At 52.8% G+C, this 21,864-nt stretch overlaps 6 protein-coding genes; 5 read left to right on the plus strand and 1 right to left on the minus strand.

The window, feature by feature from the left end:
* Positions 1 to 1,292: 1,292 nt before the first annotated feature.
* RCC_06055 (related to vivid PAS protein VVD) lies at positions 1,293 to 1,933 on the plus strand (the record flags this gene model as incomplete). XM_023771319.1 has 2 exons in its annotated part: positions 1,293 to 1,415; positions 1,469 to 1,933. 2 exons carry the CDS (start codon positions 1,293 to 1,295, stop codon positions 1,931 to 1,933), a joined length of 588 nt encoding a protein of 195 aa, XP_023627087.1.
* Positions 1,934 to 2,644: 711 nt separating this feature from the next.
* Positions 2,645 to 5,059, plus strand: RCC_06056 (related to GSG1-sporulation specific protein; the record flags this gene model as incomplete). The annotated part of the gene is made up of 1 exon (XM_023771320.1): positions 2,645 to 5,059. One exon carries the CDS (start codon positions 2,645 to 2,647, stop codon positions 5,057 to 5,059), a length of 2,415 nt encoding a protein of 804 aa, XP_023627088.1.
* A 1,392-nt stretch (positions 5,060 to 6,451) lies between these two features.
* RCC_06057 (uncharacterized protein) lies at positions 6,452 to 9,145 on the minus strand (the record flags this gene model as incomplete). Its single annotated transcript, XM_023771321.1, has 1 exon — positions 6,452 to 9,145. One exon carries the CDS (start codon positions 9,143 to 9,145, stop codon positions 6,452 to 6,454), a length of 2,694 nt encoding a protein of 897 aa, XP_023627089.1.
* Positions 9,146 to 13,705: 4,560 nt separating this feature from the next.
* On the plus strand, positions 13,706 to 15,844 carry RCC_06058 (probable NADPH-cytochrome P450 reductase; the record flags this gene model as incomplete). XM_023771322.1 has 2 exons in its annotated part: positions 13,706 to 15,493; positions 15,548 to 15,844. 2 exons carry the CDS (start codon positions 13,706 to 13,708, stop codon positions 15,842 to 15,844), a joined length of 2,085 nt encoding a protein of 694 aa, XP_023627090.1.
* Positions 15,845 to 16,321: 477 nt separating this feature from the next.
* RCC_06059 (uncharacterized protein) lies at positions 16,322 to 16,765 on the plus strand (the record flags this gene model as incomplete). Its single annotated transcript, XM_023771323.1, has 1 exon — positions 16,322 to 16,765. The coding sequence occupies one exon, from the start codon at positions 16,322 to 16,324 to the stop codon at positions 16,763 to 16,765; it is 444 nt and encodes a 147-aa protein (XP_023627091.1).
* A 2,264-nt stretch (positions 16,766 to 19,029) lies between these two features.
* On the plus strand, positions 19,030 to 20,977 carry RCC_06060 (uncharacterized protein; the record flags this gene model as incomplete). XM_023771324.1 has 3 exons in its annotated part: positions 19,030 to 20,078; positions 20,134 to 20,406; positions 20,458 to 20,977. The coding sequence occupies 3 exons, from the start codon at positions 19,030 to 19,032 to the stop codon at positions 20,975 to 20,977; spliced, it is 1,842 nt and encodes a 613-aa protein (XP_023627092.1).
* Between the last annotated feature and the right edge of the window lie 887 nt (positions 20,978 to 21,864).

The following is a 21,864-nucleotide window of genomic DNA, read 5'->3' on the forward strand; positions in this document are numbered from 1 at the left end:
CTTATATTATAGTAGTATCGTAGGGTCTTTTCTAAGTCCTTCTACGGACTTAATTAGGTTAGTAATATATAGCGGGATCCCGTCTTCTTCTATCGCCTTCGGGGCGGGTACGGTATTCGGGGGTATTATCGCGTACGCGGCGGCGCGGCGGCGCGGGAGTCCTCGGTCGCGAAGGTACTTCTCGTCGTAAAGGTGCTTCTCGTCGTAAAGGTGCTTCTCGTCGTAAAGGTGCTTCTCGTCTTAGTAATATAGTTAATAACCTAACGTCTAGTTTTATTAAAGATATCCTAGTCTTTCTTATCTATCTCGTACTACTTTATCCTATAGTTAAAGAGTCTAACTTGCTCTTTAGAAACGCTATTAGTAACGTTAATAAATAGCCTAGCTAGCTAAATTAGCTCCCTCTCTTTATTTCCGTTAAGATTAGCATACTACTAAATATTATAGTTTATTAGGTACTACTTTACTTACTTATACTAGAGACTTTAATCTAGTAGAGTTCTTAGGATTCGGCGGTTCTTACGGGTAGTCTAACTAGAGGTTTAATTAATAGATATATTAAATAGGAATGCTTTATTAGGTATTAATAAAGTAGGTCTTATAGATTACTAATGCGTTAAGGCGTTATATTAATGCGCTATTAGAGTTAAGCTAATATAGAAGATATAGGAAAATCTCTATACGGATATAGCTACTCTAACTTTGCTAATAGAAGCTATATTTCCGGTAGTTCCTTAAGCGAACTAGGCTTATAACTATTAGACTATCTAGTAGCCTAATAAATTAATAACAAAAGAGATATTAATTAGTTACTATATATATAGCTAGCTAATTCCTTCTTCCTAAGTGTAATAATAATAATATGCTAAGATTACCTAACATTACCTAATATAAAGTTATATAGCCTGAATTCGACAATAACGAGGGACTACCCCTATGAAAGCCACGGAGGCTTGTCGTGTTTTATCGTCATCATCACGTCCCGGAGCTTCTTGTTAGAAGGTTTCGCAATTCTACCACCAAGGACCGATGTCCGGCTGAAAGCCGCGATCCATAAGAGGACCAACCCTCCCGTGAGGAAAAGCTCCACATAAAGATGTGGAAGTTGATGACTTCTCCGATCCACGATCTACTATTGTGTGAAGATTGCGAGTGCCTCATCGTCATACAGTTGCGGTAAGCGCAGCATTACATGGAACAAGAGGGTCCAGGCCTGAAGGTATACATTCACCGGCATCTCACCCCAGCAGTCCTTCAAACTTTCCCTCCATACCATTCAATGTCTGTTCAAGATGGAACCACGCGAGAACGTCGACCCTGATCAGAGCTGGCCTAGAGATGTCAAGGCTCCTGACCGATCCAACTTCCATCAGGATACATACTCGCAGAGCCAATTCGATGTTATCAAAGTACTTGTGAGTCGTAACCTCAGTCCAAGATTTGTGACGAACCACGCTGACATACATAGTCTTGCCTTGCACGGAGGCCGAACCCTCGAATAGACCTAGGACCCATTGACTGCAGTGCTGCCATGATAGTCTGCGACATGTATTTGGAAGACAACCCCATCGTCTACTGCTCGGAGGCGTTTTGCGATCTCACCGGCTACAACTACTCCGATGTCCTGGGCCGAAATTGTAGATTCTTGCAGGTACCCGGCACTTCAGATGATACGACGTCCCGTGGAAGAACCCCGGGCTTGGACAAAATCAGCATGCCCGGAGCACCATCACAAACCGTCGATCTTCAGCATGAGCTCCATCGGTTAAAGCACTCCTTGTCGCATAAGGAGGAGGTTCAAGCCATGTTGCTCAACTACCACAAGTCCGGGAGGGCATTCCTGAATTTGGTCACCGTTGTACCTGTGGAAACACCTGGTGATGATCATCAATACCTCGTTGGCTTTCAAGCCGCTTCGAGGCAAGTTGAATGAGGTTGGCAGCAGGCGAATGGCAGGCTGGATGCTCCGGACTCGCTATGGCTGTTTGGTCATCGAATGGCAGATGTTGCTGGCAATGATGATGAACACGACCGGCAGGAACTCATGAACGGAACGATGATATGTAGATCGATAATATGTAAGCTAGCGTACGGCGTCGAGAGGGCGAAGGAGGAAAATTTACAGCGATGATCTGTATGGGTTTAACGAAGGAGATATTGACACTCCCGTCTTTGCATTTACAATGTTACGTTTCTGTCATCCCCAGGTGTTTTTAAGTCTGCCATTTCTATGCACGGCGATGTGTCTCGGCAATTTGGAGATTGGTCCTGCCGGAAACATGACGATTTCTGTGTTGTCGGCGATGCCTGAGAGATGAGTGATATTCTCGGCTTTGAAAAGTTAACAGTCGGATGAACTGTTTCGTTGCCGACATCGACAGCATATGCTGATCTTTGGAGATCTTCATTGTCGGTGCAAGGTGAGTGAATGTGGGCATTTCCTCCACTGTCGATCATTCGATAGGGTGGCCGAACAACACGTTCATCCAAACACCCACCACGCGAGCAAAAGGACCGTCACGCTGCCTCCATCATAACATGCGCGAGTAAAACACCCGACCCACCATCGCCTCCGTCAGACGAATGTCGGCAATCCACACGTTATCCCCCACCCTCCGCGCCGTCCGCCATCTTGGCCTCCTCCATGTCGACCGATGATCCGCTGAACTCCGACTCCGACGCTGGGATCGAAGTGCAAAAGCGCCCTCTAGGCAGGACAGTCTTGGATCCGCTGAAAAGACTCCCATATCGCCGTTCCAACGCCTCCCTCTCCAACTTGTTCGCCTCGACATCCTCCCTCCCGACGCTGCCCAACCCCGGATCGCCGCGAAATGCAGGTTCAGGGACAAACACTCCCAGTGCCGCACCGCATAATGGCTCGGTATATTCACCACCGGGCTCGACCACGGTGAGATCGCCATCACCGGCGCTGTCTGGCCAGGTGGGAAGTAATGACACCCGAGATATCATCGTGCGCGCATTCTCTCCGCACGTGTCTGTCCTGGCTTCGCAAGACAGCGAGGAACTCATCAGACACAAGGGCATAAGCGGGGGATTGTTGGAGCTGCTGCGTCCGTTTGGGGAGCACATATCGGGCAAAGTCACCATTCGCGACAGCGTGGGAGTAAGTAGGTCATGGGAAGACTTCTCTGTGCGCTTCGCTGCTGTCAGGGATGGGCTTGAGAGTCCTCGAAACCCGGATCGCAGAAGTGCAGACTCCAGCGATGTACAGCGAACTGGGCAAAGACAATCTCTTCAAGAGTTCAAGCCTGCCAGGCTACGGTCAGGAGGCGATGTGCCTCAGATAGAGGAGCTGGTCGAGCGACATCTCACATTCTCAGAGGAGCAATCGGGACCTGCAGGCTCCGACTACATGACCGCAAAAGGTATTCCCACTGCTATTCCGGGTGCTACTTCACCATTCTATTCGCTTTACCTACGTCGAATGCTCTCTGGCCTTCCCATGGTGCCCGCCGAGACGTTCGCTCACCCCGTGGCATCTGTGATAGCTATATCGTCGCGCTCGGCGTCACCTATCGAAGAGCTGCGCAGTCTGTATGATTCTTCCAACACTGGCGAGCACCGGTTGCCGCAATGGGTACACAACGAATTCTTACGCTATTACGTTCTCATTCATGACGAAGACTACGACGACATCACGAAATCCATGTCCTTGTACGACCAGATGAAGCGTCACTTTGGCCTGCATTGTCATCTTCTTAGGCTTCGCAGCACACAGTGCGTACCATCTGATGATGATAGCACTAGATTACCACAGCCCGAGTGGAATGCGGCTGCAGAGGAGCTCGCAGAGATTGTACGTCGCGAGACCAACGATGATGGAGAAGACCCTACCCCGTACATATTCGAGTCAGACGCCGCAGCGCTGCGGGCTTTTGTGCGGGAAATGGTCACACAGTCCATCATTCCTTCAATGGAGCGAGCGTCTGCTACGTGGAATGACCAAGTGGCATCGAGACGGCGTGGCTTGAGTGGCAGGTTCATGTCCCTTTCTAAGCGCTTCACTACCTTTGGTGGCCGCAATTCGTCTGGCCCAGCATTGGGTGGAGCCGGCAGCAACTACGACAGCTTACAAGGGTTCTACAAACCTGATGCTCCCGAAGCTGTGATGCGGAAACTAGCAGACTACGCCATGATGCTACGAGACTTCAGACTCGCACATGGGACGTACGAGATCCTATGTCAAGACTTTAAGAACGACAAGGCGTGGCGATACTATGCTGGTGCGAACGAAATGGCAGCTGTGAGTTTGCTATTGGCCACCAACTCGAACAACAAGATCCGGATAGAAGGCATCGACCAATACTTGGAAACCGCCTACTACTCATATGTCACCCGCGTTGGAGCGCCATACAACGCGCTGCGGACGTTGATATTGGGTGTAGAACTTCTCAAGATGCGGGGTGGGAATGCCCTGGATGATGCAGCCCGCTGGTCTAGTAAGATCCTCGACGATCGGATCGTCGGTCCTATGGGACATGCGATGATCACTGAGCGCATTGCGAATTGCTACACCGAGCGACGAGCAGTGAACGGGCTGGCTGATGTCGRCCGCAGGAGGAAGTCTGCTTTCTATAATACGCTCGCTGCTGACGCCTGGCTACGGCAGGACAAGGCTTCCCAGGCGGAGAAGTGTCTTGGCGAGGCGTTGCGCCTGTATGGTACGAGGGATGATCCGAATGCGATTGCGTTCGATGGAATGGCGAGCTTCCTCGCTACTCTGCAAACGACAATTGCGGCGAATCGCGGAGGTGTCCACCATATAGATGGCGAGGAATTGCTCGGAGAGGACGGTGACCTGCTTGTTGAWCCTCTGCAAGAGGAGAGCGAGCAACTCAGCCGACTCTCACCTGCTGTGGCGCATAGGAAGAGCTTGAGCATTGGCGGGCAAGCACCTCCGCCTTTCGACCCATTGGGCGCGATACCGAGCGCATACGAGGTATCTGGTGGTGCCACGGGYGCGAATACTCTTGTTGAAGATGCGGGGCTGTCGGGTGCTGCGAAAGATCGTGAGCGGAGGGATGATGGGTTTGAATGAGTGATACAAATGTCGATGACCAAGGTCATTTAGCGAAGGTGTGAGGCGTTCAGAAAGCATTGCGGTGCATTGCGGTTGAGGATATACCTGATAGGATGTAGCTAAAGGCTATGAGTACCGTTTCGACCCCAGACCTCCCTTGAAGCATCTCATGAGGACCACTACATGGGACATTTCTGTCTGTTAGACGGGGTTCCTGGAGCTTCCTGTCCTGCTTTGTCTTGTCCTCTTGAATAACTCCCCCCATCTTTGCTCGGCCGCGGGATGAGCTTCTGTCCGTTCGTCTTCGACTTTAATATGAACAGGCACAGTCAACCTTAATGTCATCTCTCATGCGACTATACCAGTTGCGACGCCTCCCACTTGGTACACGATTCCAGCCGCGATTGTTTCTGCTGTGATGATACTGGCTTTTGTTCAAGATGGCGGGTATGCTAGATTGAGATGATCTGTTTTGCTCACCTTATACTCACAATGTGGTTCATATGTGCGCGGGCAGAGCGAATTCAAAGCTCGTGACCAGAGCCCGTACATGTCTGAAAATATCAAGATTAAAAGGTCTGCGTTCTCGCAGTAGCCTCCTTTGCACAACTGGAAGACTGCCAGTGGAGGCCTCTCAAAATAGTCTGCTCATGATACGTAAACTATGGTCTATCGTCACTTGCGTGTCGAATGCCACTACCCCAACCCTAACCCTGAGGCTGCCTGCTGCAGACGACATTGCTCACCAGCAATAGCCAGGATGGCACCCTAACATTGAACGACGGTAAGCACAATAACATGGCGAATGAAATCATTATTAGGCATACAAAGCAAAGTCATCACATCTATGAGCTCACACGAATAACAAGGACACCAAGAGGAGTCATTCTCCAATGCATCTTTCGAAGAATCCACCTATCTACAATCTGTACAAACACATTTTTGCCGCTTCCAATGCTAGCCACATCTTCGCCCAATATCCCAAGGCAGAGATGTCCATCACAACTTCCCATCAGAGTAACCAGCCCGCGAAAACAAAAAACTTCCACGCACAAATACAGCAAAAACACCTCCAGTGTGTGCATGCAACCCTTCCAAGAGTAACGAAGCGGGTATCAAAAGTCTGGTTGGAAAGAACAAGGAGAATTATGATGGTGATGATGATCATGAACCGAGTCCCCCATATTAAAAAGGTCATGGCCGGCCAGGTTCTCCGGTATGAGGGRACTGAAAAACAATTATTTTTTGGATAGGGGCATTGTAATCACGGATGCGTTCGTCGAGATCGACCGTGGGAATCGTAAGGCGTGTACGTGTGTGTGGAATGTACGGACCGGTTTCGTCTCCAGAACGGTTTTCGATCGACCGGGTAGTAGAGGATACAAACGAGAAGCTGTGGGCGGGACGGTGCTAGATTGAATCTTTCAGATTCGATCTCGTGGGCGTCGGGGATCTCTGCTGCGTCAAGTCTGTTGATGATCGTTGGACATCGAGAAGACGTGCGCTGCCCGCGGAGAATTGACGAGAGTGACGGTTGGGACCAGTGGTTACGCTGCGTGCCCGCTCAAGCTTGGCGATCTCATCGTCGCTTGAACTTCTCTCCTCCGCCTCTGGGGGAGTCTCCACCGATTCCATGTCAGCGGTCAGATATTCTGTAACCAGTCCTTCGCGAGACTTGAGTCTTGAATCACGTTCGACAATTGTTGGTTTTCTTCGAATGCTGTCATGGACGGTGAGTGGTGCTTCGCCAGGAGTGGTGAGGGTCGTTTCCCCTTCCTCATCTTCGCTCTCCTCGACATGTGATGCACCCGTGATCGCAGGGTTGCTCATTGGATGTGAGGTGCCTCCTGCGTTACTCGTAGTGAAGTACTCTGCATCCTTGTCGCTACCACCAAGATCCTCGTAACTTGCACTGAAATCGGCAGTGCGTCTGCTGAAAGGCCTAGCGAGACTTGATTGGTGAGATTGCCGCTTCAAAGAGCCGCTGGCAAGCCAAGATCCTTCGGACCCGACAGAAGCCATGGAGGCGGATTGTGGTAATTGACGATGAGGACTAGCGCGACCATCGTGGCGAACCGCCCTTGCCCGGATGTCAATGGGTTGCGCCATTGACCTATCGCCATATCTCGCAGACATCATGCCGACTGGCATCACGTCTGGTGATTGTGTTCGAGAGTCTGGTGGCGACACTGGCATCTCATCCAAATCTTCTTTGAATTTGCTCATCGTCCTTACAGGCGTACCCGACACCCTGCGCGATTGAGGAGGCCTGTATGCCTGAGTATCGATGAGATGCGCGGGAATCGGCTGATTCCTCATTGACTCCCGAGAAGTGTTCGAGAAGGAGAACTCCGATGGCGTACTCTTCCCGTCATCAACTCCCCTGCGAAAGGTGCCGCMACGACGGAAGATGGCAGCCCAGGTGCCATTACGTCTCTCCTTGAATACACTCGCTGGGTCTGAGCTGCGACGCTCGTCGAAGTCGATTCGAGGAGGCCTTGGTGCGTCAGAAGCACTCTGCATACTTTCATGTGACATGCTGTGATGCGATAGACTCTGCTGACGGATCGCCTCAGTGAGCTGAGATGAGCTGTGCGTAGCAGATCCTCTTTGATACACGGGCGATAGCGGCGGCGTGTATGCTTGTGAAAACCGTACTGCTTGGGCAGTTTCAAGCACGGCATCCTCAAATGGGGTTCCCAATGGTATTGGCGTTGGCATGGGGGCTCCGGCCGATGCCTGCATCTCTTCAGGTTGCGGAAGAGGCGGTACCTCTTCCATTGCGTCCACGAAAGGATTCTCGGGAGCAGCTTCGTCGTCGGTCGTGAGATCGATGAGCGGCTCATCTAGTTTCACGATTCCTGGTCCTACTTGCTCGACTGCAGTGGGGGGAGAAATGTCTCCGCGAAGAGCAGGATGCACAGCTGTGGGTAACGGAGGTGAACGGAGGGCTTGCAGCTGCTCCCCTGCACGTAATCTTGCCTCCTCAGCTCGCTTCTCTTTCTGTTCCGCCAAATCGCGACGTTTCCTGTCGCTATCGCCTCGCTCGCGTCCAGCTCTACTCCTCAGCTTACGATCGAGCTTTTCCAACTTTTCTTGGTCTCGGCGAAGTCGTCGCTTAGCCTCGCGCTCCATGAGAGCTCGAATGTCACTGGAATCGAGATCATCGGCTTCGTCGCCGACAGTGGGTAGTTGCCGTTTGGGATCACGATTGGATTTCGTCTTTTGTTTGCCATTCCGCGACTCGTCATTTCGTGATTCGATGTGGTAGAGAACGCCGGGTCCATTGGGAGGCAGACTGCTCGACACAACGTACTGCGGTGTCCCAGACAGCCTCACAGCGGGCCGTGGGTTGAAGACAGCGAAGGTGCCGACCTCCCACCCGCGTTGTTCCATTGGTCCCGATGTGGAAGAGTGGACGGAATTCTGAGGAGGCAACGAGACATTCGAGTCCCGCAAACCCGCAGCGCCACGGCTCTTCTTGCTGTCTCGTCGTAACGGTCCGTCGCCAGCGTGTCTGGGTATGGGCATTGAAGAAGACATCATGCGAATTTCTTCTTCCCGCACGCGATCGTCGCGTCTCTTAGACCTTCTACTGGACGTCCGCCGTACAGGACCACTGTATTCGCCAGTGCTCCGCTTCGATCGTAGAGTGGCGGGACGTTGAAGCTTTCCCGTGGCTTCTTGTCGCTGAAGACTCGTTTGTGAAGCAGCATATGGACGAAAGCTATATGGTATGCGAGGCTTTTCCGAATCAATGGCGCGTAGGTGTGGGCTTTGGTCGAGTTTGCGACTTCCTGGCAGTGCCGTCATTTTGTGTCCTCCGCTGGCTTGGTATGCAAAAGGCATGTTCTCCTTGTCGGAGTTGGGTCGCTTTTCGAGGTCCACCCACGGTCGCCCGACAACCTTTTCCTGGTGGGAGGTGCTACGAAGGCGCTGACTGAGCTTGCGGGACGGAGACCTCCTCGAGGCTGTTGGAGCTGCCGAAGCTGCTGCAACGGCGGCGGCGGGGTCGGCGTTGGCAGGGAGGTTGGACTGTGCCTTTTCGTCGTTAGAGGAGGAGCTGGTGCGACGTCTTCGCCGATTGAAGGGCCATATAGCCATGTTGGCAACGCGAGACAGTGATCAACGTGATCGCATCCATCGATCCAACAACGACTTGTGACGACCAATGCCCGTGACGCGGGTTGGGAATCGATGAGGGCAAAGCAGAGCGAGCAGCGTGGAGGGCAGCCGCACTCAAGGGAACACCGCGCGTGTCAACCGAAGTGTCGTGCCCTGTGGCGTTTTTCCCACCTTTGACGGCTCCGGCGCAGGCTACGGAGTGGCTTGCAACGGGCGCGCCAGGTGAAGTTTGGTGGATGATCAGCGGCTGCTTCCACGGCGGCGCGCTTTGCAAGGGACGGGGGGAAGGTCAAATTGCAGAGACGGGCTTGGAGCAATGATAGTATGCAGATGCAGGTAATGTAGATGAAGCAGCGAACGAGAGAAGAGGAAGCGAGATGTGCGCAAGGGCGTCGCTTCTCGTGCAGGTCATGAGCCAAAAGGTCCAGAAGCAAGCAAGCAAAGCAAAGCAAGCAAGCAGAAAACCCAACGGGGATCGAGGCGCTGCTGCAGGCAAAGGAAGGCTGGACTTGGATTGGGTTGACGATGATCGATCGGAGGGACGATGCGAGAAGTGCTGGACACTTTTCATCGCTTTTCTGCTCCCCATCTGTGCACCCTTCTGCGAACTACTGTGCTGCTGCTTCATCTCCCTCCAGCGCACACACGTTCCGATGCGATTGATTACCGACACAAGTCATTGGGCACAGCGCATGGCTGTGCGTCTTCTCCATGCTACCATCTAAATGGCCATTCGTAACCACTGGTAGCACAAAAACAGGGGTGCATCATGCCAAGCGGCCTCTGACAGCGGTGGCGCTGGGAACATTTTGGGCAACGGGCCACTCTGCTTCATCCAGGGTCGCGCTGCTTCTCACGTCATGGTGAAGAGGTTTGCGAGTTCTCCATGTGATTCTTGCTGGACATCGTTTGTTTGCGYGCATCATGCGTAGGTCTTTTTGGGGTCACGGTACCACAAGCAGATCTCCGCCAGCACTCCCTGCCTTCGAGGCGCATGCAACCAACCAAAGCGTGCGTTGTCAATATTGTACCTGCGTCGTTTGTGGAGCACGGCAAGCAAGGCCCACTCCTCGGTCGGCATTTGGCTGGTCTTTGAATGGTAAGAGGCTATGATGATGAAAGGCCGTGGAAGTTTGGGGATGAGCACTTAWCTACACCAACGTCTGCGATAAAGAGGTGTGTTCAAAACCGTTCAGCAAGACTCGCGGATCGAGAAACCGGTCAGGACTTGTTCGGTTCGCATCAAGAGGGTGGTCAGCAGCTCCACGATCCACAAGACGGTCTAGATGCTGCATTTGTTGCATCACCGAATAAGAGTTGCACCTTGAAATGCAAGAGCGGCGTCACTGTCGCAGCAACGCGGAGCTGTCCTGTACCGAAATCGTGCGTACCAACGATTCCAACCGGCAACGCTGTTGGCCAGAACTCACTGCAGCATTCGTCTCGTGTGAAACACGCAGCTTAAGCGAAGTATAAAAAGGACTGACTTCCCCGGATGCATCTCGCTTGGCTTTGGATATACCTTGCGTGGCTAGCRAAAATTCCCTCTCAACGACATTGCCATCTATACCGTTCGATCGATCGCTACCAACGTCTCTTTGCATCGGAAGTCATTCCTGATGCCCGATGGCCAAAGATCCGCTTTCGCTGTGGTGGTCTTGTGAGTGTTGATTCGCTGCCAACACACCAGAGCAAGGATGCTCGAGAGGACTCTGTGGACCTGAACAACGTCCGATGCAAAAAGATGCTGTATGATCGCGGCCTGTCGCTCGCCAAGGACGAGAGGACTTGCACCGCAGGGAATCGTTACCCAGCTCCAACTCCCGTCTGGATTCGGACGCGTTACCAGAAGATGGTCATATCTAATGCCCACCACCTATCACCGCAGGGAAGCACGACAGTGTGTCACAAGCACGAAATGGATCGATTTCTTGGCTGCTTCAGCACTGCCACAATGGATCACTTTCATCAAACAGGTAAGCTGATGGCATCCTGCTCTTCTATCTGTAGACGAGACTCTACGTGGGCCTTATCGCGCGCCAAGCGAGTTGCTCAAGGTGGCGCATCGGAAGTACCGACACCTCAAAAGGGCATAAACATGGCAACTGGACTCCCTGCTATCAGTGGAATTCCAGCGTGACAGCTGGATGCGTGGCCATTTTGACTCTTAGCTCTGTAATTGCGACGCGAGAAGCCGGCGTATTGATACAAGTGGAACCATCGGTAGTTCTCTGATTCTACGGCGAACACTTCAAGCAAAGCATATCTGACATCTTGTSGCATGAACGATGGAGATCAAAATAATATGCTGGAGCGGGAATGGTTGCTTTTGCGAGATTGGAGACTCTACTTTTGCGGACCATGCAATTTAAGTGGTATGAGAAGTGGGGACAGATGGCTTGCCCGGATCTCATGCCGCGGATGTCTTCTGGAGAGGATGATACTCCGGATCTGACCTTGCTCGCAGTAGATTTTGAAGGCGATGTTCGCCGCAAGGGAGTCACTGAGATGGGCTTTGCAAGATTGGGTTTGCGTAATCTTTGAAGGTGGTGTTCCAAGAACGATTATCGCCATGGCATGTTGAAGTCGCAGAAACTACCTTTTCCCCAAGTACATGCGGATCGATATCTTAGAGCTCTCTGCTGTGACACTTGGACAGCTCAGCGATGGGCGGATTGTTTTTGCTGGGCACAKCGTGGGGTATGAATTGAAGACGCTGTAAGTTCCCATTGACAGCCTACCGAATGTTATCGGAAGTGAGTACCTACATACCTTTGGGTCCTTTGATTGCGATTGAAGCATGCGCTCACTTTTGACAGTAATTGATACTCGGCGACTTGCTGTCGCTGAGATGATGTGCCATGCAAGTCTCGAAGGGTTGCTGGATCCTCTGCATATCCCGAATGAAGTGCATACTTTTCATTGCGCTGGATATGATGCATACTATGCCATACATGCACTCCTAACCCTCGTTATTCAACGAGAAGAACGAGCAGACTGTGAGGCTGACACATCGTGCTTCAACGATTGCGGGAGCTTCGTTCGAAATACGAGGTTGGGGACCAGTTGAGTGCGGAGGAGAATGGCTATGATTTGGTAGGTTTGGCAGCATATTTGATGGTGTGGAAGATGGTACCTGATCAGAGGGACGGTGGCATTAGTTTGAGGAAGTCATGGCGATACGGGCTCAGAACATGATTTGCGTAGTACAACAGACTAAGTAAACCATCAGATCAACTTACCTCGCAGTGGGGTTCTCGTCAGGAGTAAGGTGCCAACCAAGGCCCGGTGAAAGTCTACCCATAGCACTACAAGATCTTCTGCTCTCTGTAACGATAATAGTACAAGAAAGAAGACATGTTGTGTAAAACATTCAACTTTCCGCAAGGCTACTTCTTTCTGTGCTTATAGCTAGCTACCTGCCAGCGAGCGTTGTCGTCGACTCACTGTAAGGAGAGCCAGCAACCTCTCAATTTTACCGGCCCTTGAGCGGAACGTGAGGTCACAGAATGGGTGGACGTAGTGAAGTGGAGTTGCAAAATGCATTCTCCTGCTTTGGCCACATGTATTGATGATATGCATACGGTCCTGAATGGACTGTTCAGCCTGGATGAGCAGACGGTTCTGCAAACTTGTTCGGCCTTGGACAAGTAATGCGATGGCAGCAGGTGAGGAGGAGAAGAGGGTACCTATGGCTGCCGTCCCTCCTCGCGGTTGTCACATGCTCCATCTGATAAGCCGGAAGTTCATTATTCCCGAATATGCGGGCCGCGACTCATCATTAGTGCTCTGTCAATGCCATCGTCCACGAGCACTCGGTGATCACAGCTTTCACCAGATTCGGTATCTCGGCCTCGCCGGACAGCGGGGAGTGCAAGAGGGCAATGAAACGACAGAATCATGCACAAGAGGCACGTCCACGGGAATGGGCGCGGGGGGTTTTCCGCTCCATTCCCGCCCCAGTGAGTCCAGAGGGGATATGATCGGGAATTTTGGAAGAGACGGTTCCTTTTCGCGCCACTCGGCCAGGCATTTAGCTCGACATGTGTCCCTGTGACCAGACTTGATCTACTGTTGTTTACTTGCCTAAACATAATAAATTTTGAAACCAAGTCCTTTTGCCTTTGAATCGCGGATTGCTTTGTTGTTGAATCACCACGTTGGAAGGAGATCGGCCGAATCCTCCTGAGAAAATCCAGTTCAGTCCAATCGAACCACTTCACATCCCCCACCTCAATACTGACGCACTCTATTGTTGTCGTTCACCGAGCACATCTCGAACCCTGCCCACACCACGTCCGCACTCGGATACAACCCTGCTTTGAGTCACATTATTTACACAAGCACAATTGTTGAAAGTCGAGCCAGCATCAGCCGCCACCGGCCTCCACATCTCCGATATACGAGATAAGCGCGAGTGAGATCGACATTCGTGGGCTTTTAGTTCCGCTGTACTTTGCGGTCCCCGACATTAATCCACACCCCAACCAATTCACAGCACTTTTCTGCGCTCTTGGAGACAGACTCGGATACACAGACATGGCATCGCTCGATACTCTGGACATTATTGTCCTCGCAGTCCTCCTCCTGGGAACTGTCGCATACTTCACCAAAGGCACCTACTGGGCCGTGCAAAAGGATCCGTATGCCACGTCAATAGCCAACGGATCGGCTGGCAAGTCCGGAAAGAGCAGAGACATTCTCGAGAAGTTGGAGGAAACCGGCAAGAACTGTGTCATTTTCTATGGCTCTCAGACTGGCACAGCCGAGGATTACGCCTCACGGCTGGCAAAGGAAGGATCTTCGAGATTTGGCCTCAAGACCATGACCGCGGACTTGGAGGAGTACGACTACGAGAACCTGGACAAATTCCCCGAAGACAAGGTTGCATTCTTCGTGTTGGCCACCTACGGCGAGGGTGAGCCAACGGACAACGCGGTCGAGTTCTTCGAGCACATCGGCAACGAGGATGTCTCTTTCAGCGAGAAGAGTGCCGAGGAGTCACCCCTTTCATCACTCAAATACGTCACCTTTGGCCTGGGCAACAACACCTACGAACATTACAATGAGATGGTTCGCAAGGCTGATAAGCTTCTGACCAAGCTCGGCGCGCAGCGTATTGGAGATGCCGGGGAGGGTGATGATGGTGCTGGTACCATGGAGGAAGACTTCCTCGCCTGGAAGGAGCCCATGTGGACTGCGCTCGCAGAGTCTATGAACCTCGAGGAGCGCGAGGCGGTGTATGAACCAGTCTTTGAGGTCACCGAGAAGCCGGACTTGGATGCGTCTCATGACACGGTCTACCTTGGCGAGCCGAACAAGAACCACCTTGAAGGCACCCAGAAGGGCCCATACAACGCACACAACCCATACATTGCACCCATTGCCAAGTCGTACGAGCTCTTCAACGACCAGACCAGAAACTGCCTACACATGGAGATTGACATTTCCGGATCGAACCTGTCTTACACAACCGGTGACCACATCGCTGTCTGGCCCAACAACGCAGGTCGGGAGGTTGAGCGTCTCTTGAACATCACTGGTCTGACGCCGAAGAAGGACACCGTCATCGGAGTCAAGGGTCTGGATGCGACAGCAAAGGTACCCTTTCCAACCCCAACTACTTACGACACAATCCTACGATACCAACTGGAAATCTGCGCTCCTGTCTCGCGTCAATTTGTTGCCACCCTAGCCCAATTCGCACCCAATGAAGAGCTCAAAGCGAAATTGGTAAAGATCGGCGGCGACAAGGACCTCTTTTCTGCCCAGGTCGCGAAGAAGAACTTTAACATTGCACAATTCCTCGAGCACATCGGAAACGGCCAGAAGTTTGACAAGATCCCATTCGCGCTGTTCATCGAAAGCCTGAATAAAATCCAGCCTCGTTACTACTCCATCTCCTCGTCCTCGCTCGTACAGAAGAACAAGGTCTCGATCACAGCCGTCGTTGAGTCCGTCGATGTTCCTGGCGMACCTCATGTTGTCAAGGGTGTAACGACAAACTACCTGCATTCTCTCAAGCTCARGCAAGACGGAGTGGCCAACCCAGATCCGCATGGCTTGAACTATGCCATCACTGGTCCTCGCAACAAGTACGACGGTGTTCACGTTCCGGTCCACATCCGTCACTCCAACTTCAAGCTCCCTTCAGATCCCAGCAAGCCGATCATCATGGTGGGTCCTGGTACTGGTGTTGCACCTTTCCGCGGATTCGTCCAGGAGAGAGCGCAGCAGGCCAAGAACGGCGAGAAAGTTGGCAAGACCATTCTGTTCTTTGGTTGCCGGAATCGCACTGATGACTTCATCTACAAAGATGAGTGGGAGGTAAGTTTCCCCATGATCTTTCAAGCTTCATTTCTATACTAACAACAGGCGCAGCAATACGCAAAGGACATGGAAGGCCAATTCGAGCTGGTCCCTGCCTTCTCTCGCGAGGGCAAGGACAAGGTTTATGTTCAACATAAGCTGAAGGAGAGGGCAGATGAGATCAACCAGCTCCTCGAGCAAAAGGCCTACTTCTACGTCTGTGGTGACGCAGCCAACATGGCAAGAGAGGTCAATGAGCTCTTGGCAAACATCATCATGGAGAAGCGCGGTGTGGATAAGAGGATAAGTGAGGACATCGTCAAGGGCATGCGTACTGTGAACCAGTACCAGGAGGATGTCTGGTCCTGAAAAGGGAGACGAGTTCGACAGCCAGTCTACATATCGGTGTGCATTGTGCATTGTGCAGCGTGGAGTTTTGCTACATTTTGACGAACATTTCGTTTTTGTAAGGAGGGTTTTAGAGGCGGGKTTGGTTTGATGTGCACTGCAGCTCTCTGGGAGGAACATGCATTCGTCCTTGGAATCTCAAAAACTTTTTTGTGGAGTTTCGGATGGGATTTGGACGAGGTAGATAGAAGGGGTGGCGTCTTTCTATTTGCTACATGAGTTACATAGGAAGTGCATGAGAAATACATGTCTATACATCTTGTATGAATGCTCTTAAGACGCTTTTCATATGTAGTTGAGAATCAAAAATCATACGCTATGATTTCTCTCCCGATACATATAATTCCAAGCGAAGTGGTCGTTCATATGAAGCACCAATACTTATTCAATTTCTAGTAGCCAAGTGGTCGTAGCGATAGGATAGGCGACTTGCGATCCATGTCTTTCGAGTGCCGAATGATTCAACAAGGTTCAACGAGAGCCAAATTTGGGAGAGACTTCCAGACCTCACGACATCTTTTCTTGCCGTCTCGTTACAATCGTCGTAAAGAAGCGCAGTGGTATCCGCTCCACAATCGTTATAGCACTGCATGGACCACGAAGGAATGCAAGAATAAAATGAGTAACCTGCACGGTCCCCCATTACCCATGCAGGCCGAACATCCCCTCGAATCCTCCTTTCACGAATCATCCGAGCGACGCAACTTATTCCCCGTTTGTAGAGACGCGTCCATGGGCCAGTCATTCATTGCTGTTGTGAACCGGCACCGGCAGGAACTTGAGCAGCTCACTGGTGAGCGACGAAAAGGACTGCTACATAATGCGGCGCATCGAGTGGCATTCCCGGGAACCAGGTTCGCAGCGCTACAGGAAACAGGCTAACAAGTGTCCTTCCCGCAAGACGTCAAAAAACTTTTCCTGGCAACTGCTGTGACCATCGGTCCGTACAAGCCGGGCGCAAGACGCAATGTCCCAGAGGATGGCTCTCATGACTGGCAGCGGGGCGTCAACCATGGCGACATGTCAAATCGTGCATTGCATTGCAGAGTCGACAGGGTCATTGGATGAATATCTCACGTCCAGAGGTTGCACAGAACCCCATTCAGCGGCACCTTGCAGACTGGCTCGCCCGACMGCCAGTGCATAGCCACTCGTCTCTCAAATCTGGTCAAACGGGCTCCTATCTTGTCCTCCCGAAAGACCTGGAAAATCCGCGGACAACATGTCATAGGATCACGCATACGGGATCATGTCTGCGGGTGGCCACGTGATTCGGCGGGAGCTCATCTACCTGAGGTCGGCATATGGCAAATGTGGCGTCGTCGGATGAACGGACTCAGGGCGAGGCTGGTCATTTGGAGATGTTGGGCGTGGTGCGCTGGCACAATCTAGAGTGATGTTCGCTGCGTCTCAACCAGGTCCAGATGCACCATGACCCGGGTTTGCAGGGGCAGGCTATTGAGAGGACAGGGCCAAGATGCAGGTACGACATTGATCAGCATTGTTGTGGGCTATTTTGGCGGGTTGTGAGAGGCGGGCTCGACCTTCTGGTCAGAGCTGAATTACACACGCTGCAGCATCTGCGTCTATATTGCGTCAGATCCCCACAAAAAGCAACGGCTCGCCGTTTTGCATGGTCGACGACAGGCGCTGCCGCACAGCTCGCCCTGCTAGCGATGCCGGTAGCCAAATGTGATAGATCACATCAAACGCTGCAGGCTGCAACCGGGTAGACCAACAAGCTTCGGGAGCGCGCCGAGCAGCGGCACTGTGGTCCGGAGCGAGGCAGTAATCTTCGTAGCTGTCTGGGTGGCTCAAAGGCCACTGGTGGTCGATTGACTGCTGAGCGATGGTGGGGTGGTAACGGTTCACATGTGCTCTGTTGGACGTCTGAACTGGCAGCGCGAGCATTTGTGGCGTCTGCCGCATGATGCACCATGTGAAGTTCGCAGAGCAGAGTGTTGAGCTTGTCCATTTCGAACAAAGGCGGCATGGCTTGCAGGTGCCCAAACAATCGGTGGCCCATGCTTGTGACAGGTTTCTGCTCTAGCAGCGGGTGCGGTGCAGGCCAAGGCTCATAACAAAACCGCATGTCTGCGTTGTCTGCCTGCCCAGCGCCGCTCTGCCACTCGGCACATCCTGTTCATCATCCCTCCCTCGCATCGCCATTCGACATCATCCCATCTCATCTCATCTCATCACATCCCATCCCACCGAGATTAGCCTTGCCATCGTTGGTCAGATTCCCGGGGTTTGGATCTGGGACGGGCAGCGTTTGTTGGAAGTGAGTATCGCTATTGAAGATACCGATCTGCTGTGTGGAGGTAGTGGGTTTGATCGTCGACGGTCCCGGCAATCTGGTGTTGATCGGCTCCTCCCTCGAAAGGATACTTCATTTGCGTGGAAAGAGAAGATTCTCGTTGAACCCCGCGCGACTCGGACTCGACTGCCATCCATTACCTTCTTCCTGCCGCAATAATTGCAAAGGCGATTCTATTCTGCAGTTGCCAGTCGTCGGGCCTGCCTTTGAGATGTATGTACTCGCCAAACCGTGATCAACGTTCCTTCCCCCCAAGTTCTACACGGCCGGGAAAGACCCACGGCCAAACAACCTGCTCATCACAACTTCGCCGTCCTTCTTCGTCTTCCCTTCCCTTCTCTACCCACACAACACCCACTTACACACTCACAGTGCAACTTTTCTTCCATTCGTCTTTTTGACAATACAGCCACTGGTAGCCTTTCCACCGCACGTCCACCACTCCTTCACAGCTGCTTCAGCATCATCGCCGTCGTCTTCTTGATCGGCTGCACTGTTTGGGCATTGTCCGTATCAGCAGGTGAGCCACCCACTGCCTTCATCTCGTCTCRTCTCGTCCGACACTCAAGCTGAGACGTGCCGATGGCGGGTCGTCTGAAACTCCAACATCCGCTGACTTGGTCCTGCAGATCACTCGGCCTCCGCTTCGTCTCGAGCACCGTTGGAAGATATCCATCCACTCCAGTCCTCACCGGTAAGCCCGGCTGCTCTGTGTCCTGCACGCAGTAGCATTGGCAACTGGCGTCKACATCTTGGAGACACATCTGCATCATCCCCAGAAAGAATACATATCCATCCACCCGCACTTGCTTTTCCACACATCACCATGGCGGGCTTTGGCTATCCCACCTCCACACATCCCCAGCTGTTTGGCAATTCCAATCGTAGACAGGGACCAGCTGACAGTCGTTTCAAGAACATGGCATCCATGGACTCGAAGAATGTCGGCAGCTACGCTCGCCAGAACAACGGCTACAACACGGCCAACAACGGCGCCATGTACGCCGCTCAGCAGCAGCAGTACGTCTCTCGCGGMCAGCAGGGACAAGGTTACGGCATGCAGCACTCCTCCGCCTCCGATCCGATGGCGGCTCTCGCTCATGGTTTCCAAGGCATGAACATGACCAACCAGTCGTTTGCCGCTCAGGCCAAGAACGCCATGATGTCGACCGCGGCCAACAACTACGGCGGACTCTCCGTGGCCACCTCCATGCCGGGCTCAATGTACGGTGGTGGTGCCCAGTACGTCTTCCCGGGCAACTACGGTGCAGGTGCGGCCACACAGTCCCCCGGCATGTACACCCCACACGGCTCTCAGTACATGCAGCAGATGGGCTACGCCGGCTACCAGCAGCATGACAATTCGCCAATGTCTCAAGCTTGGACGCCCACCACCGCGGGTGCCAACGGCGAGGTTCCCACCCTCATCACGCCTCGCCGTGATTCCAACTCATCCAACGAGAATGACCAGCCGACGACACCATCCTATGCGGGTTACCCTGGCTATCCACACGGCGGCGTTACCATCAACCGGTCTCCCAGCGGTGTCTTCACCCACAGCACTCCATCGCCGACTTCTATGATGGGTCCATACGGCATGCCTGTCGCCAAGCAGCCCGAGCAGAGTGATGTGTCGCCACGCATCAAGCTTCTCATCAACCGCGAGCCAACCATCCCGCGAGCCATTCCTGCCCCGTCGTCACCTCTCAAGCCGCTTGATCGTGCTTTGGAGAACCAGCGCGGTGAGACCAACGTCTACATTCGCGGCCTGCTGCCAGAGACCACCGACGAACTTCTTGAGATTTGGGGATCTCGCTTCGGCGACATCAAGAGCTCCAAGTCGATCATTGACCTCAACACTGGCTTGTGCAAGGGGTTCGTGCCCTCCCCCGTCTCACATTTTTGACCTTGCTGACGAACCTTCCTTCAGATTCGGCTTCGTCAAGTACCACAACTACGAGGACGCTGAGAACTGCATCCGTGGCTTCCACTACCTCGGATATGAAGTCAGCTTCGCCCGCGAGTCCTTCTACTCCAAGCTCAAGACATTCGCCGACGAGGGTAACACCAACCTCTACGTGTCCAACCTTCCCAAGTCGATGAACGAGCACGAGCTCGCCAACTTGTTCGCCCCACACAAGGTCTGCTCTTCTCGCATCCTCCGCGATAAGAACGGTCACGGTCGTGGCGTCGGCTTCGCTCGGTATGTCTTTGCATCATGAGGTTGAAGCATCATGACTGACGACCATCGTAGCTTTGAGAGTCGCGAGTCTTGCGACGAGGTCATCAAGACCTTCAACAACCACACCATCCAGAACGCTGGCGAGGAGCTCCAGATCCAGATCCGCTTCGCCGACACTCAGGAGCAGAAGTCACTCAAGCAACAGACCCAGGCTGCCCGTCAGTTCCGCTCGGCTGAGTACGAGTACGCTACTCAGGCGTGGCGCCAGGGCCGCGATCCCTCCACCGGCAGCTACGACAGCCGGGCTCCCAACGAGTTTGACCAGTATCTCGGCACGGCCGCCTCAGTCCCCATCCAGGGCCAGCGTTGGGCCCAGTCTGCCATCCGCCAGGTTCCCGGTCGGAGCCCACTCGGTGCGGTGCAGAGCGTTCCATACACTGGTGCCGCCCAGCCTCCGCTCGTTCAGGTCAATGTTGCCGCCAACGCCGAGGACCAGGCCACACCGGCTGACAACATCGCCGACTCCAAGTCCGTTGCCACTTCGCCAGCTACCGCTCATGCTTCCACTCCCATCACCTCCGAGCCGGAGTAAGCGACACTGGTGCACTATCGATACCGTCAATGAGGCCCAATGCACTGTACACTCGACATAACGAATACACGACGTGCTCACGAATAAATACGAGCACATGCAACATCGCATTCATTCCACATTGCGCATTACTACAGCTTGACTGGACGGCCCAGTCTCTGTCTCTCACTGCTCGCACCATCAACATCAATCGACAAATGCAGTGTGATTTCATGACATGACATCAGCAATGTATGTTGACCATGCCACCTGTGGCTGGCTTGGGGGGACCCATCTTCGAAATATGCAGATGCGTTCTGTGCTTAGCTTTGTGTTTGTTACTTATCGGCGGGTGTTATTGTGTGGGAGGTGGCGGCAAACATTTGCTCTCCTGTGTTCAGACTTCCACTTGCAAGGGATCAGACTGCAGCCTTCGCGGGCATGGAGGTGGAGCATGGTTGTGGATTAATGTCAATGGCGGTTAATGTCATGGTTCATGGTACGACTATATGTCTATGTATACATACAATGGCACGTCGCTGTCGCCGCGGATGATGTTCCATCTCGTCAATGTCCACGTGTGTGATCCCAGTCGACGCAAAGCGCTTCGTACAGCCGTCACCGACCTGTCAACGGGTAGCCATTCTCTCACAAACGATGACAGGCGGGAATGCCAGCATGGCAGCTCGACCTCAAACAATGCTGACAGCCTCTGAATCTAGATTGTGAAGACGCGGCAATGTCTCGGCTTGGTGAAGGTCCGATGTCTGTCTGATCTTTGGTACGTTCCCACTTCGACAACGACGACGACCACGTTTTGCAACATTCTTTGGAAGCACGATACGCGGGCGTGTCATTGGCTACACGTATTGGCGCGATCGATAAGCCTTGGAGTCGGCCAGAGAGTT

Source organism: Ramularia collo-cygni (genome assembly GCF_900074925.1).
Source record: "Ramularia collo-cygni strain URUG2 genome assembly, contig: RCC_scaffold08, whole genome shotgun sequence".
Lineage (NCBI taxonomy): Eukaryota > Fungi > Ascomycota > Dothideomycetes > Mycosphaerellales > Mycosphaerellaceae > Ramularia > Ramularia collo-cygni.